The sequence below is a fragment of the Schistocerca gregaria genome, chromosome 2 (assembly GCF_023897955.1).
Source record: "Schistocerca gregaria isolate iqSchGreg1 chromosome 2, iqSchGreg1.2, whole genome shotgun sequence".
Taxonomy (NCBI): Eukaryota; Metazoa; Arthropoda; class Insecta; order Orthoptera; family Acrididae; genus Schistocerca; species Schistocerca gregaria.
Genome location: NC_064921.1, coordinates 670,214,038 through 670,231,874, shown reverse-complemented (window position 1 = coordinate 670,231,874; position 17,837 = coordinate 670,214,038). Strand labels below are relative to the sequence as shown.

Below are 17,837 nucleotides of genomic sequence, written 5' to 3'. Positions count from 1 at the left end.
ACTGAGACAAATTCCAAGATCAGTGACTAGGAAGACTATGTGAAGGGATGCTACTCCATGATAATGCATGCTCGCATTTTGCTAGACTGACAAAAAGCACTATGCAGGATTTGATTTGGGAAGTCATACTGCAGTCACCTTATTCGCCTGATTCTGTGCCCTCAGAAGTTCACTTTTTCCGGTCTCTATCAAACAACCTTCAAGGAATTTTCGTTTCCAGATGAAAAGGCATCCCACACTTGGCTCGACAAGTTCCTTACCTCAAAACCAAGTGATTTCTACAGCTGTGGAATCGAAATATTACTCCAGCATTGGCAGACTGTTGTAAATAGTGAAGGAGAATATGTTATTGATGACTTGCATCTCTTTTATGTGTATCTGCTGTGTTTATTAAATTTACAGAAAAATGCTACAAACTTGACACCAACTTAATAAATTTAAATATTAGTCACTTGTTTCTGAAAGTATTGGGCTGTAGCCTTGTACAGAAGTGAAATAGTAACTGTAGACAGTTCAGTTTCAGTAAACAGAAATTAATTGCACGAATTGACAGAATAAAGGCATCAGTTGTTATAACAGACCCAAGGCATCAAAGAATTGCTTATTTGGTAATTGGGGGGGGGGGGGGGGGGAGGTGGGGAGGGGATGGACAATTAGAGGGAGATGAAGGTTTTGAGTACAGTACGATAAGTTGTATGTTGGGTGCAATACAGATATGAAGAAGCTTGCACAAGATAGACAGACTTGTATGGAGACCTGCATCAAACCAATCTTTCGACTGAGAGCTGCAACAACTTTGCATATATATAATTTTGGTAGTGTGGTAGTTGCTCAGTTAAGTGTTGAATTTAACAAATTTTAAAGTCCAGGGTGTTATTTCTGGTTGGTTGTAGAATTCAATATGGTCTCAATTTTCACTGTGGTTTTTGGCCCCATTTCAAATTGTAGAGTGTTCTTTACAAGTTGGGCGAGGTGCTTCATATGTCTGAAGATAGTAAGGCATGCCATCTTCAATAGACCACCATGGTAAATCCCAGTTACGTTTGTATCCAACTTCCAGTTTGTGATTTCCTTATTTAATAAATCACAACCTTTGTAAATGATGTTCTGTTTCTATGTTTTGCTGTCTTGAAGCACCATGTAACCAATATGGACTGTGTATTGCATTATCAAAGTGTTTAATTTTCTGTTTTGTGGCTATGCTCTTTAATTAACTGGTCCCTAAGGTAAGACAATCAGAAGTGGAAATACTTCCAAGGAAAATGGTTTGCCTAAATGTTTGCTTATTTGCACATTGTATCCTGTCAATTGCATTTAGAAAGAGAGCCTTCAGGGATATGGAATGAGGCAGGTTATATGTCAACAGGCAGAAGTGACCACTGATTCTTACTTCTGTAGGGTATATTGGCAACAAATTATGATTAGCACTAATCTACTCAAACTCAATTACTTTTGTATTACCTGAAAGTTGCTTAATAAGGTATTCTTTTACTTTTTGTGTTTAAATATTTGGGGATTCTCTATTTCCTGCCAACTCCAATGGTAACCTGTTACAGACTTCTGCACCAGAATGTAGAACTACTTTCTGAACCCTAAAGGGGGATGCATAGTCTATACGGAAAGTATTTGTACTTCTAGTACTGTGGTTATAAGTTTCTGAGTCCATCCCAAATTCTTTGATTTTAACTGCACACAGCCGCACAACATTAGGGAGTATTAATATTTGCATGTAAGTGTAAGAATTCCTAGACCCTTGAGGCATCTGTAACATATTCAGTTATCAGCTTTACAGAATATTCTTACTGTACGCTTATGAGAAAAACCACTTTTTTCACCTTATATGCAATGCCCCAGAGGATTATGCTACAGGACAGAATTGAATGAAAGTATGCCAACAATTTTGTCTGCAGGTCAACACAGTGAGAGAGGTGTCTGAGTGCAGAGCAGACAGTGCTGAGATTTTTGTTAAGTTATCCAAATGCTGATGTTACCACTGTTTGTTATCCATCTGTATACACAGAAAATTCACATGTGTGGCCTCAGCCACTGCATGTCCATGCCCTCTACTTCTGGTACCTGTAAGTCATTTTCATTTGTTCAGAATTGCATAATATGGGTTTTTATATCAATGAAAATAATTAATTTTTGAAAATGTAACATAATTGGGTAGATAAAAAAAATCTACTCACCAGGTGGTGGGAGGATAACACACATGTTAAAGATATTAAAGCACGCAAACTTTTGGAGCTGGTGGCTCCTTCTTCTAGGAGGAAAGTTGAAGGAGGAACAACAGGGGTAAAGGAAAAGGACTAGTGCGGTTAGGAAAAGGGATAGAGATTGGAAAAATTGCACAGAGACCCCAGGTCAGGGAAGACTTACTGGATGGGATGAGAAGGAAAGACATTGTAGGGGATTGCATTGGATGAGATTTGAAAACCTGAGGACTTGAATGTGGAAAATAGGGTAATATGCAAGACAGAGTTTATTGCCAAAACATTGTGCATGAGTTAATAAGACTGAAACCTAAGTGCCTTATATGTTGTAGAGGTGGGAGGAGGGGGGAGGGCAAAAAATAGACAGATCAGAAAATGAAAGATGTAGAAAACCAAAAGTGAGTGTAGAAAGGAATAGTTACTTGTAAAGAAATGCTTAATCCAAAGAAAGTAACAAAAATTTAAGACCAGATGGGTGGTGAGAACTAAGGACATGTTGTAATGTCAGCTCCCACTAGTAGAGTTCTGAGAAACTGATGTCTGTGGGATGAGTCCAAATGACATGTGTGGTGAATCAAGCTCTGATGTCATGAATGACACGTTGTAGAGGATGCTTGCAACAGGGTGTTGTGCATTGCCAGTTTACACTCTCTGCCTATGTCCATTCATCCTAACTGATAACTTAGTGGTAGTCACGCTGATGTAAAAGGCCACACAATGTTTATGGTATGAACAGCTGGTATATGGCATATGTCATTTCACAGGTAGTTTTCCTTTTGATTTTATATTTTGCCTTTTGGTTGGTGATAAGGTCTTATAATGGGATGGACACAGGGGAAGGAGCCATAGCATAGGGGGATGGGAGCAGGAGGAGCGTAGGTCCTGACAAGGAAGTTGTGGAGATTGGAAGGGTGATGAAAAGCTATCCTAGGTATGGTGAACAAAATGTCAAGACAGAACAGAACTCATCTCAGGGCATGATTTTCGAAAGTCATGCCCTTGTCGAAGTAGCTGATTAATAAGCTCACGACCAGAATAATACAGAGGGATGAGTGGTATACTCATAAGTCATTTTTCGGAGGGATTAGCAGTACCAAGATTGGATATGATGGCAAGGAATATCTGCTTTTGAACTAGGCTGGTGAGGCAATTACATCCAGTGCAATTACATCCAGTGATGGCTGAGGTAAGAATGGTGTTGTATTGCTGTAAAGAATCAGCATCTGAACGAATATGTTTGCCTCAACTGCCAAGGCTGTTTTGAGGGATTTGACATGGAAAGGAAGGAAACTGTCAAACTGTAAGTATGTACTGTTGTTTGTTAGTAGGCTTAATGCAAACAGAAGTGTGTAGCAGACCTTAGGTGAAGATGAGATCAGTGTCAAGGAAAGTGGCATGGGATTTCGAATGGGACCACGTGAAATTTAATTGAGAGAATGTATTTAGAGATATCAAGACTTTGAACAGGTCATCCTCGCCATGAGTTCATATGACAAAGATATTATTAATGTATCTGAACCAAACCAGTGACCATTGTGTGCTTGCCACCACACACCTTGCTTGTTACCATTGATGCTACTTCTTCCTGTATCAACATCTCCCATGTACATGGTCTGTCTGCCTACCTGATTCCAAACTTACAACTACTTTCTCACTCATTGCAACCAGCTTTATACTTATACAAACAGAGCAGGGGCACAAACGTGTACAAACAGAGCAGGGGCACAGCCATTGAAACCAGGATGGCTTCTTCTGTCAACCTTTTCATGGGTCACTTGCAGGTGGTTTTCCTAGGGATTCACAACCTTTCAACCAGTGGTGTGGTTTTGGTACATGATGATATACTTGACATATGGGTTCATTGGGAGGTTGACGTGTTCAGGTTCGTGGAATCTTTAAATACATTCTCCCAATTAAATTACACATGGTTCTATTCTGAATCCCAGGCCACTTACCTTGATTTCATAGTCACTGAAGGTCAGCTACACACTTCTGTTCACAAATGCTACTAACAAGAAACAGAACACATTCTTTACTGCAATACAGCACCTTTCTCAACACAGACTTCAGCGGACATAATTACCCCACCAATCTAGTTCAAAAGCAGATTTCCTCGGCCATCACATCCAATCCTGGTACTGCTAATCACTCCAAAAAACAGCTTAGGAATACACCATTTGTCAGTCAATATTATCCTGGTCTTGAATGTAGTAATCAGCTCCTTCGACAAGGTGATGAGTTTCTATCATGCCCTGAAATGAGGTCCATTCTGTCTGACTTTTTACTCACCACACCAAGATTAGCTTTTTGTCGCCCTCCCAATCTCTGCGGCAGACCCTATGCTACTTCTGCTCCCATCTCCCTATCTTATGGCACCTACCCTGTGACTGTCCCCATTATAAGACTTTCCTTGTGCACTCTCCTACCCTCCTATACGAGCCCTGTAACTGGCAAAACATACACTGTCAGATGGAGAGAGACACCTGTGAAATGACAGATGCTATATACTAGTTCTCATGGAAATACTGTTCGGCCTTTTACCTCAGCATGGCTACCATCAAGTTATCAGTTGGGGTGAATTGGGCATAGGCAGAGGCTGTTTAGTGACAGCACACAAAAACTTGTTCCAGAGCATGCCCTACGACATGACAGTCTTGATTTTGGTGCTTGTTTCACCATGTGTGCCATTTGGATTTTCCATCCAGACACCAGTTTCTCAGAACTCTGCAAGTGGGCACTGGTGCTACAACATGTCCTTAGTTCTTGCTACACACCTTGTCTTAATTTACTTTAATTTCTTCAGTCTTGGCATTTTTTCACAAGTAATCATTCATTCATTCAGTCCCTTTTGATTTTCTACATCTTTCACTTATTGATCTGTTTTTTTTTCCCCACCCCCAATCCCACCTCTTTTGCATACAATGGACTTAGGTTTCAGTCTTATTAACTCATGCATTATGTTTTGGTAGTAATCTCTGTATTGCATATTACCATATCTTTCATCTTAAACTATCAGGTTTTCAAGTCTCATCCAGATCAGTTTGCAACAAAGTCTTTCCTTCTCATACTGTATGGTATGTCTTCCTTGACCTGGGGTTCCTGGGTGACTGTTCCAAACTGTACCACTTTTCCTAAACTTCACCAGTCCTTTCCCTTCATCCTTCTTCCTTCCCCTTCAAACCTCCTAGTAGAAGAAGGAACTGCTGGCTCCAAGCTATACATTTTATAAGTGTGTTCTCTTGCTGTTGCTTGATGAGTAGATTTTAATCCATCCACTTAACATTATGATGTAGGTCTTGAAAGGTAAAAAGTTAGCAGTCTGTGAACCAGTTGTAAGCCTGTTCGATTATTCCTCAGCTATGCCTGGTTTGGATCTGTGTGAAACTTGTATTTATCACAATCAAACATTACTCTTTTGAGGAGTCCTCTGTTGTTTCCAGTATATCATTAATGTAGAGCAAGATCAGGAGTCAGCCTAAATCTTGTGGCAAAATGTTCTCAGTGTTTCCTTGCTCTAAATTTAATCTTATTCCCGTTGTATCATTTGCTAATGCGACCCTTTGTTTTCTGTTTTTAGGATGTGTCTCCATTCAAGCAAGGGGAAGACCTTTAATCCCATATCATTTTAGTTTCCTTAGTGGAATTTGAATTTTATGATCTACACAGTAGGAGGCAAGATTGCAGAAAATGACAACAGGGTAATTTTTGTTTTTTATTTATACCAGAATTGAGTTTGTGATATCATATATTGCATTCTCAGTTGAGAATCCTTTACAGAAGCCAAACTGAGCTGTTACACATTTATTATCAGGCAGATGGTTCAGTATTCCATTGTAATTTATGTCCTCAATTTATTTTGAGAAAAAGCAAAGAAGTGAGCTTGGTCTATAATTAGAGGTTGGTTGCTTATCTCCACTTTAGTTTACGGATGTTGGTACTACATACATTAGCCTTCCAGGAAATGCTCTTTGACTCACTGACTGATTATAAAGGTAACTCAAGGGTGGTGCCCCATAGTCAGCAAAATATTTTAGTACTTTGGCTGAGATTTCATCATAGCAAAAAGAGTTAAATTTCGAAGTAAGTGTATTATATCTGCTCTCGATGGACATGTTTTTGTCCCAACATTTTTCGCCATTATTAAATAATCAAATGATATCATCATTTGTGATAAAACATTCAAGACACTGTTTGTAAGTATTCTGCTATAAATCAAATAATGGAAAATCCAGGATGGAATGTAACAATACAAGAGAAGGAAAGTTGCTATTCACCATATAGTGGAGATGCTTATCGCGATAGGTACAACAAAAAGATTCACACAATTATAGCTTTTGGCCATTACGGCTTTTGTCAGCAGTAGACACAGTAGCAGTGTAGTTTCAGCTCTCTGAGACTGCAAATGTGTGCAAGTTGCGTTTGCATTCGCGCGCGCGTGTCTATGTGTCTACTGCTGATAAAGGCCGTAAAGGCCAAAAGCTATAATTGTGTGAATCTTGTTGTTGTGCCTCTCGTGACTCAGCATCTCCGCTCTATGGTGAGTAGCAACGTTCTTCTCTGGTATTGTTGCTATAAATCAAAGTGTTTTCAGATGTAATTCCCAATGAAAATTTAAAATGTGCTTTGAATTAGCACAGGAACCATCAGATACCAGATGCTGAAACTAAAACACTTGTAGCAGGGCCTGAAAGAGACCAATTGTTAAGTTAGGTTAGATACCTTGATTTTTGAAGCTTGAATTTCAAGTTTTTTAATTGAAGTGTAAAATCTTATGTAGAAGAGAGGGATAAGTCAGAGACACATGAAATGACGAATGCTTAAAGCTAAGGAACGTAATCAAAATTCTTGATTAGCATAGCCACAACTTGCAGAAGGAAGCTGGAAGTAAGATTGGACCAATAGCTGAGGTTTTTCTCTTCTCTCTCCCCTCCGACATTAGTTACTTTAGTTACCAGTATTACAAATGTACTTAAAGCAGAGAATAGGTTGAAGAATGTAATATTAAATGAACAACTTTATCTTAATGGTATCTTCCTAGTGATTAAAGAAAGCTGCTGTTCACATATATTAAGTTTGCTATCTACTTACTGTTACTACAGTTTTCTAAGTGCATTAAGTTTTAATTGTTCTGCTTGGTGAGCAGTCCTCTTCATGAAACTTAGTGAGCTTGTAATTGTTCATAGTCATCTTAACTGAGTCTTCCTTCAGTTTTTGGTAGAAGAATTACATTGTACATGAAAATCACAATATTGTGTATGTTCAGCAGTACAATTTTTTTAAAAACTTTTTTGGTCTGTAAGCTATATAACATGCTCAATGTTGAGCTTTTCATTTGTAGTTCATGGCAGTAGTATTTTATATCATTTGGGTTCATTTGGGAAATCTGTCATTACGTACTATCATATGCAGGGTCTATGGGGAAAGTAATGAGATTGATCTTTTACCTACCAAAGTTGTTACTTTTTTCAAACAACAGTATAACAGTATTGTCCCCTTCAGAGTAGTTCCCATCGGTAGTTATATAATTTTTTTTCAAACAACAATATTCTCCCCTTCAGAGTAGTTGCCATCGGTAGTTAAACACCAATGGAGGCACTGTTCACAGTCTTGACAGCAGTGCTGAAAGGCTTCAGCTGGTAGGGCTTTTAACATGTAGGCTACATTCTTTTGAATGTTCTGCAGAGTCCCAGAGCACTGTCCCTTTAAGACAATTTTTTCAATATTGGGAAAATGAAAAGCTCATAAGGGCTAATATCAGGTGAATGGGTGGCCTGGGGAACAACAGTCTCACTCACTTCACCTATTTCCTGAGCCTGTCAAGGATGTCTTTGTCAAACACTTGGTTGACAGTTTGTCTTGTACGTCTGATCTCAAAAGAGCATGCTCACGTTTGACATTTTCATCAGATTTTGATGTTGAAGGTCTCCCTGAGCAAGGTTAATCTTCAATGTGTTCTTGAACTGAGCATCTGGAAGGGGTAAATAGAACAACACAGTGTTGGCAGATCGCTCATTGTGTTATCAATCCCTAGATCTGAATAGTAAAATTTGGAAGGCGTCAGCCAGTCATCATTTGTCTGTGCCTGCAGCAAATGTTATCCAGTTGGCACTACTGTATGATGAAGCCATTGTTGTCTGCTGTGCTACTGTTTTGTACTTCACTCTGTCTCCACCTGTTTCCTTTCCTTACGGCAAATTTACATAATTGTTGGAGTAAGGATCTCTCTTAAACAGGAAATGACTTCTATTTCAGTTACGAACAACATTTAAGTGCTTTTAATCTCCACACATTATTTCTGCTTTCGCAGAAGAATGAAATGCAGGTTAAGGCGCCTTTGCTGCAAGAGGCGGGCAGGGCTTGTACCTCCTGCATGTCTCTTCATCTTGTGGCAGTCTGTAATGTTAATGTTTTAGATTAGGCTGCTGCAATGCTACCCGACAGGCACCAGTGCTCAGGAGCACCCATCAGTTTGCTCATGTGCGTGCACAGCTAGTATAGCCTACCAGCCAACTAGCATTATTGCACGCATTATGTGCATGCACAATCCGCTTGGCGACCCATGCCCATAAGTGGAAGGCCAGGGCAGTGCACTTGCGTATGCTAAGTACAGCTACCTGACTCCCTGGATGTCAGCTATTTGCCCACCCCTCTGCACAGGCAGACACTTGAGCTGGAACAGAGTACCTTAGATGGCACACCTCAGATGTGGAGCAAGGTGAGTGAGAACACGCCTCTCTCATACAGTTCATAATATTTTACTTCATAGCGCCGAATCTATGGTATGTAGGCTTGGCCAGGAGTGTTCTCACAGTGCGGTGTGGAAGATAACAGTACCTGCTTGCCTCAGATTGTGGGGAGAGAGAGGAAAAAAAAATGCATTTTAGGCATGTATAGTAACATTCTTTGCATAGTGCAAGAGGATGCCTCTACATCAAGTATTTGTTACTGGAATAACTCCTGTTTAGATTCTGTAAAATATATACTCTCAGAATTATTATTTTAAAGATTACTAAAACATGTCAGTAATCATAGGCTACCAATTGTGAAACCTACTTGAACATACATGAAGGTAGACAGTGGAATGCAGGAACGTCTCTTGTTCAGTTCTTCTCAGACATCCTACATAGCAAGTCCCATTTCACAACTAGATACCCACACAGAGCTTGTGGGCTTTCCAGTGATAGTAGCTTGATTCTACAGTATGTCTTACTTTATAATACAGTAAATTTAAAAATTCTACATAGTAGTTTTTCAACATTTTATCAGCTGTTGAGTAAATCATGACTCCAGTTTGTTTTTACTGTGGTTATCATTGCAGTTGACCCTGTTGCAATTGGTTTACTGAGATAACTCACTATTGAGGGTGTTGCAGAAGTTTCAGTACCCCGAACAGTGTCAGTCATATGTAAAAGAAAAATAAGAGTTTTTCATTTTCCTTTGTGTGCATGTGTAGGAGGGGGGAGGGTTGTATTCACATATCTGCTTCTATGAGAAGTATAAAAATTTATCTATTTACTATAGAAAAGACAAGATGAAACATTATGTAAATGTTTATATGTGGGTTAGATTTGTCATGACCGAAACTTAATTCTTTTGCAGGTTATCCAGATGTTCGATGGAAACTGCATTGCAGCTGCAGTTTTATAAATGAAAATAATATGGGTAATTCATGGACACAAGAAGACAGAAAAGAAACAGATGAATTTCCTGGTAGAGACATCCATGCTGAGCACAACAGGTCAAATAACCTGTCTTGCAGTTGTTCCTTTTGTTGCTCACGTAGCAGTGTGATTAATTGTGATAGGAATGAAGCCGTGACTCAGGTCAGTTTGAACCTGAATAAGAGACAGATTACCCCTAATATTTGTAACACAGATGTCAATACATTACAGGAAACAAACTGTTATTCTTTTAGAAAGACTGCCTCTGAGGTTCCACAGTGCAGTTATTTTGACACTCTGGTATCTAAAGAATCAGTAGCAAATAATACATATTACTTGCCTGACTGCAGTTCACAGGAAGATGAAATTCTTTGTAACTCAAATTCTGTTATTCACGAAGAACAAGTGTGTGATTCCAAAGGACAGGAAGTGTGTAAATCACTGCAGTTGAAAGAAACTACAAGTGCATTTCATTTGCCTTCGAGAGAGAGTAGAACTCAGGATTTGAATGAAGATTATATTATTTCAAGAGCTTTTAAAGATAAAATTATATGCCCACTTGAGGCAAGGGAGGACAGTTTAGTACTTGAAAGGATTAGAAATGTACAATCTTCATTTGAAAATCGTGATAGTGCATTTCCAATTTTTAATAAGCTGCCAAGAGAAGTTTTATTGGGAGATAATTTGATTGGGTATCTTCCATTTGTTTGTGAAAATTTGTGGGGAAATTTGCGTAACTTCAATGCACATATTTTTGCAAAACACATGATGGAGGGGATAAATATGACCGACAGTTTAGATGGAGCCAATTTATGCAGACAGATTGATGTCATTGAGGTTTCTTCACAAAACCATGCATTGGATGAGACCCTGAGCACTAATAGATTTCTGTCAGACAGAGATGAAAATGATATACTGCCTGTGGCTAAAGACTACTCTATGGATGCAGTAGATGGAGTATTTATTGGAGTTATTGACAAAGTTGATAAAGCCTCAGCCATTGCATCATTTCAATGGAAGGGAAAAAGTTATGCAGCCATTATCTCCAAGAGGAAAATTGAATATAGAGGGAGGAAAGTAGGAAGGAAATTGAATGTTGATGAACTGCTTGTCATTGGTCAACATGTGACACTACATATTAAAAGTAATTCAAAAAGTAAACAAGGCAATATAATTAGCTCTCGTGTGATATTAGATGTAGAGAAGGGAGAGGAGCTGCAGGAGAAGAATTACTTTATGTCTCCCCTATACCTAGCTGCCATGAACAACTCATTAGGACTTACTTCCGTCAATGCCACTATTGAATCAGTTTTTGATACATGGGGAACATTGTCCTTAGTGGGAGGCGAGTGTAATCAAAAGGCAATTTTTGTTAGTGAGAATGTGTATATTAATGATTTTAATGTCCCTAAAGAATGCCCTTTAAATCTAGTTCTTTACAAAGGGATGCCTGCTGTATGTGATGTGAATTCATGCAGTTGTGACATTAATATTAAATTGTTTTTGTTTGTTGGAGAAATTGTGGAATTGGCGAACAATGTAGGTATAATCTCATTTTTCAGGAGAGGTAACAAGGAAAAAGCAGTTATTTTAACTGAAAATTTGTATTTCAACAGAGAAAAATTTACTTCCTCTGATTTACATGATGTTCTGCAGTTAAAGGAAAAGGTGGCTTTTTTGTGTATACCATCTGAAACAAGTGAAATAAGATTCAAAGCGACTTATTTGCTTCTCTGCAGTGATAGAGAAAACGATTCTGTAACTTTTGATACTTTTAAAGATCACTATCATTATTTTATTGATTTACTTTCCAGTTGTCAAATGAAATGTGAGAAAGGAGTCCACAGTACTGTTGAGATGCCCAGTGTTCCATATAACACAACAAACAAACCACCTGATTTTAACATGTTCATACAAAGTGAGGCTAACTTCAAACAAGCATCTCAATCATTTATGCAAAGTTTGACTCATTTCAAGAAGTGCAACATGTCAGAAGAGCTTCAGGAAAACAATAATTACCGCTCTGTGTTAAATGATTTGGGAACAGCTTTGGTGTTTGGTGGTTTATTGTGGAAAGAATACATTAGCAACAAATTTGACAAAGAAGCACCATCAGCACTCAAATTAAATGCTGTTCGTTTCATTGACATTACTGGGACTGTTTATGAAGAAGGAATTTTAATTTCTGGAGAAATGAAGATCTTATTTCACCTAAATGATGTGTATGTGAATGGTGAAAAGTGCACAGTTTTACCAGTGGGTGCAGAGTTGCATTGCACTGCTACAGAATTGCCACACCGTGGCTGTCATGGCGAAACACATTTTGCTTGGTGCCTTTGGCAAGGAACAAGGCCAGATGTGCAGCATGTATTCAGTGTGTTTGAGTTCAAAAAATCTGATGCAGTAACACTAAAGGAAAATAAGCAGTACAAAGGACAAGTTGTAGCCATATATCCACCACGTGCTGCTCTTGTTAGGCTATACATTGGAGGGAGTATAGTACCAGTTGTAGTGTTTTCCAATTTTCTGCAGGACACAGTGTGTCCATTCAGTTTTGAGGGTAATCATTGGATAATTGATTATATCAGTATTGCTGACTTTGTGAGTGTTTCAGTTCAACCAACAAAGAAATCCAACAAAGTTGCAAAACTTGGCTACCAGTGGACTGCAGTAAGTGCCAGAAAGAGCTGTTCTTGTGAAATCAAGCCTCAGAATACAAGGATTCTTAGCAGGTGCAAAAGAAACCCATACAAAGGCAATGTTTCTTTTCTCTGTAAGTCTTTTGCTGTAGTTACATTTGATACAGATGAAGGCTGCAAGTTTGGTTTTTTCATAAAGGATTTTGGCATGATTAATAATGAACCTATTGGTTCAAATGTGGCACTCTCTGCTGTATTGACACACAATTCTTCTGTTACATTCCAGAAGGATTCAATTTATTTTGTTAATGAGAACATATATTACATTTCAGTCATCTATGTGAGTGGATTAGAAAGTAAAATAAGCTCAAAGTGTAATACATGCAGCATTTGTAGTAAAAAGATTGATAAACTGGTGGATTTTCCAGTTGTTAAACATTTGAATGCAGTGAGTGGTGTATTGATTGACTTCAGAGATGATGATGGACTTCTTGAATGTGGAATGTACAAAGCAGTGTTTCACAAATCAAGACTTTTTCTTTCTGGGAAAAAAATAGGGAGTAGTCAAGTGTTAGGCGATGTGATCTGTAAAGGAATGACATTTCACTTTGTTGCAGTTGTATCAGAAGGAGAGTGGTATGGTTTACACACTAGTCATATTTGTGTATGTGTTTGGGATTCTCAAAAACCAACTGTTAGTACTATTATGGAATCTTACATAACTGATGCTGCAGATGGGGACATGCTTAAGGAAAATGTTGCTTACTTTGGCATAGTGAAAGATATTGCACCCCCATCAGTTGCTCTTGTCACTATAAACACATTTGGAAGTTCAATACCAGTACTACTTTATATTTCCAGTCTGGCTGTTGGCATAGAGGGGACACTGTGTACCAGGGGTGACTGGATAAATGACTATTTAAAAATAGGTGATAGGCTGAAAGTAAAAATTGCAAGTAAAATAAAGAACAGCAGATTTAGAATTGTCTGTATAGCCTGGAAAACAAATGATTCAGTAACAGCGAAAAATGTTGAGTGTGCTGCTGTAAAGGAGGATACAATTTCATCATATCAAAATTTCAGCAGTTCTATTGAGAATCAGATCTTGGTCCAAACACACACTAAAGATGAAAGTTGTGACATGATTGTAAACAAAGCAGGTATTTCACTTCCTGCAGGAACTTCTATTGACAGCTGTGTTTCTTCTGCAGACTTTAGGTCCAAAGGCAATAATGATGCATCACAGAATACGAAAATTGTTCAGGAGGGGTCATATTTGTCTAGAAAAAAAACAAATTCAGAACTCAATGATATGGACAGTGAAACTGCAGAAGAGACAACTATCGCACATCCTGTGTATAATGCCTTTGCACAGGATGATCATACATTAGTCTCTGATTTAGAATCACTGGGCTCTATGCTGGTAGTTGGTAGTTTGCTATGGAAGGAATTTGTAGCAAAGAATCCAGAGACAACTAATGACTTATCACACTGTAGATTTACAGATGCGGAAGTTACTGCAATACAACCAGTTTCAGAAACTACTGCAGTGTTAACAGTGGCTATGTGTCCACATGAACCAGTGCAAGCATTTTTCAATGAAATAGATGCATACAACATTGATCCAAACTCAAATGATAAAATATATTGTACAGGCATTAAACTTCCAGAGACAGGGCGTTTCAAGGAAACTTTCGTTGTTTGGTTACTGTGGCAAGGAATGCCACCTGCAGTGCATGAAGTATTTTCAGTCTTCAAGACTGAATACTCTAATGCTTTAGTTTTGCAAGATAATGTACAGTATCTTGGAATAATTGTGGGCCTGTTGCCACCATATGTGGGTCTTATGAAGATTGCTGTGAGTAGTTCAGTATCAGTGCTGGTACTAATACACGTAAACGCCTTGACAGCTTGTAGAGGTATAGCACTTAGAAATTCATCTGGGAGTTGGATAATAGATTATGTTAGTGTAGGAGATGTGTTAACTGTAAGCGTTGAAAGTACAAAAAATGCATCCCTTAAGGAAATTGGCATCCATTGGCGTGTGAAGAAAGTGTGGGACAACATTGAAAATGTGTCGTCGCGTACTCTAGTGGATGATACTTGTACATTTAGAGGAGTGGTTGCCGCTGTGTACAATGAATTTGGTGTAGTAACATTTGAAACTGGAGGGTATCTCAAGAGGGCACTGTTTTTCAAAGATCAAACAAGTATGAACTGGCAAGAATTGAAAGCAGTTGTTACCTCAAAGGAAAATTATGAAGTTTCATTTCATGTAAAACCAGAGTGTTTCAATCCAAAATCTATTCTTTGGCTTGCTTCAAATGTTATAAGAATTGAAGAACGTGAAAGTTGTGTCACAGAAGATTCATGTGTAGCTGATGAAGTTGATTCATTCATTAAAAATAGAAAAATTATTGCTTTCGTGGAAAAATTGCAGCCAGAAATGGGTCTAGCTGTTTTTAAATTGTGTGGTAGATATGAACGTGCCAGTTTTTCCTATACAAAAATATTTTATGATGGTAGTCAAATGGAGCCAAAGTCAGCATTGGCCATGCTCAGAATCAATATGCGGTTAAGTATTAAAATCCAGAGGATAACAAATTCAGAACAGGGAACAGTTAAATATACTGCTGAGTATGTCGAAATAAGACCATATAATGAGATGCATGGAAATGGAACGAAAGTGTCAGGTGTTACCTCCCTCACTAATTTACTTGTAAGTAAATTAAATGTGGCATCAGGACTGGAAGATGACAATCATAGAATTTTAAAGGGGCTAATGGGTAAGATCAAATACGACAAATTGGGTACTGGCATCATAGAATTCAGATACAAAAATGAGGACTATGAAGTCCCATTTGATCAGTCTACTAGTGTACTAATAACTGCACAAAGTGGTAGGAACCTTCGTGACATATGGCCCGCAGGTAAAATGGTTCATTTTAACTTACTTTGCAATATCAGTATGACGAGGTTGAGTGTTGAATGTGTTTGGGAAAACAAAAAGCCCAAAAAGATTGTTTATAAGACTGCTCCAGAACTCCTTTCCATGGACAGGAACAGTGTAAAATCTGGAGGAATGTATCAAGCAAAGGTTGTACTAATCAAAAAATTTTCCTTTGTTGCTGAAATTGTAATGGAAGATGATGTTGCATCAGTTTTTGTTACAAATGTTTCATTTCATCCATTCTCTGATACAAGAAAATTGTCTCGCAATGAATGTGTGTCATTGCATGTAAACAAAGGTGACATAGTATATGTTGTAGTTGAAAGATCAAGAAATGGCGAAGAACATGAATGGTTCGCTATAGAAGCTTGGAAAGAAGCTGCAGATCATACACCAGTGCCGTCTGCAGGCCTGAAGGCATTGAGAAATATTCAGACTGGAGAGGAAGCAAAAATAATAACTTTGTCATCAACAGAAGGCCAACTGCAAACTGTAGCCGGTATAGTGCTCAGTTTTGTACAGGAGGATGTTTATCTTTATGGGGTACCACTGAAAAATGTGGATTTGACAGACATTCTGTCAATAGGTGAGTTACTGGCCTTAGTTTCACTTATTTTGATAATTGGATATGTACTTACATAAAACAAAAGATTATAGTAGTGTAATTGCTTATATTTAGTTTTCATTTTACAATTTTCCATTGTCTTTATTCCAGTTCTTGTTTTGACTCTGGCTGTTGTTTTCATAATCTCTGTTCATCCTCCACTGCACATGTTAATATTTCCGATTAATGTGTTGTAATATTTTACATTATCCTTACTTATAATTCTTTGCCTGGCTCCTCCAGGTTTTTGTCTTTTATGCCAGTCTCTTATAAAACAGTATCTAATATTGTTTCTCTTTCATCTGTTTCTCTTATCTGCCTTCATTTAACATCTCTTGTTCTATAGCCTCTTTGTATTTTGACTTCAACGTACTTTCATTTGGTTGAGCTTCTCTCTTCAAAATGAATGAGATTTCTATTAAAGTTTTGCAAGTCTAATAAAATAAGTAAATATATTAAAAACAAAGATTCCAAGACTTACCAAGCGGGAAAGCGCCGGCAGACAGGCACATTAACAAAACACACAAACACACACACAGAATTACTAGCTTTCGCAACCGATGGTTGCTTCTTCAGGAAGGAGAGGGAAAGACGAAAGGATGTGGGTTTTAAGGGAGAGGGTAAGGAGTCTGCTTGTGTCTGTGTATGTGCAGATGGATGTGTGTGTGTATGTGTGTGCGAGTGTACACCTGTCCTTTTTTTCCCCTAAGGGAAGTCTTTCCGCTCCCGGGATTGGAATGACTCCTTACCCTCTCCCTTAAAACCCACATCCTTTCGTCTTTCCCTCTCCTTCCTGAAGAAGCAACCATCGGTTGCGAAAGCTAGTAATTCTGTGTGTGTGTTTGTGTGTTTTGTTAATGTGCCTGTCTGCCGGCGTTTTCCCGCTTGGTAAGTCTTGGAATCTTTGTTTTTAATATATTTTTCCCATTTGGAAGTTTCTTTCTATTTTATTTACATCATCAAAATAAGTAAATATGTGTAAGATGTACGACTGCAGTATGACACATCTAGTTGGAGACAAACTTCGTAGCCAGTTCAATTTGCTTTTGGAGAACAGCAGCAGACATACACACGGAAGAATTATATAAATTTTGTGCAGTAATTTTGCAGCATTCTGGAATTGAGCATTACTATTTTCAAGCTTACCGTGATGCCACAGACAGAGAAAAACCTTAATCTCAATTTTATCAATATAAAGTTCTTAACCACTTTTTATCACGTGAAAATTGTGTATTTTACTGCTGATGGGCCAGACATCATCCATTACAGTGTGAAACACATAAACAAAGAAGTTCCATGTTTTGTACAAAGCTCAATATTCTGACACTGGGGTGGAGGGAGCATATACATCAACACTTGAGTGAGTGAATGATCATGCCAACTTGCACAGCCGTAGTACCATTATGATATTAATACACTTAACATCTGTAAGTTAAGGCATCTTATAGGTCCATGAAACCACCAGTGATCTTGTGATGTGTGCACTAAAAGATGCTCTGGTGACATTGTGCGACAGGACGCAGTGATCATCAATTTTGGGGACCAAACATGGCAATACAGTTTATACAACTGCTTCGTATGTTGTGGATTGGATCGTCCATCATCACTGTATAGAGCAGATTTGTGTAGTCTATAGTGCAGTTGTTGTTTGTTTGTTCTTACCCGCCATTGGCTATTGGTCACAGCTCAGTCAGCCTCCAGCTTCCATTGGTGACATGCCAGGAGAGTAACAAGTTTCATATTCAGCTTTTTCTGCGTACTTTTATAATT

The 17,837-nt window shown here is 38.3% G+C and overlaps 1 protein-coding gene across 2 annotated transcripts in view; it reads left to right on the top strand.

The window, feature by feature from the left end:
* LOC126334713 (uncharacterized) overlaps positions 1-17,837 on the top strand; it is a 127,583-nt gene that overhangs the window by 33,647 nt on the left and 76,099 nt on the right. The window contains exons 2-3 of one of the 2 annotated variants that reach the window (XM_049997224.1): positions 5,791-5,911; positions 9,813-16,049. In XM_049997224.1, the coding sequence (XP_049853181.1) occupies positions 9,872-16,049 (6,178 nt within the window). In that variant the 5' untranslated portion in view covers positions 5,791-5,911; positions 9,813-9,871. The remainder of the gene's footprint in view (positions 1-5,790; positions 5,912-9,812; positions 16,050-17,837) is intronic. The other variant, XM_049997223.1, reaches the window with a different exon arrangement.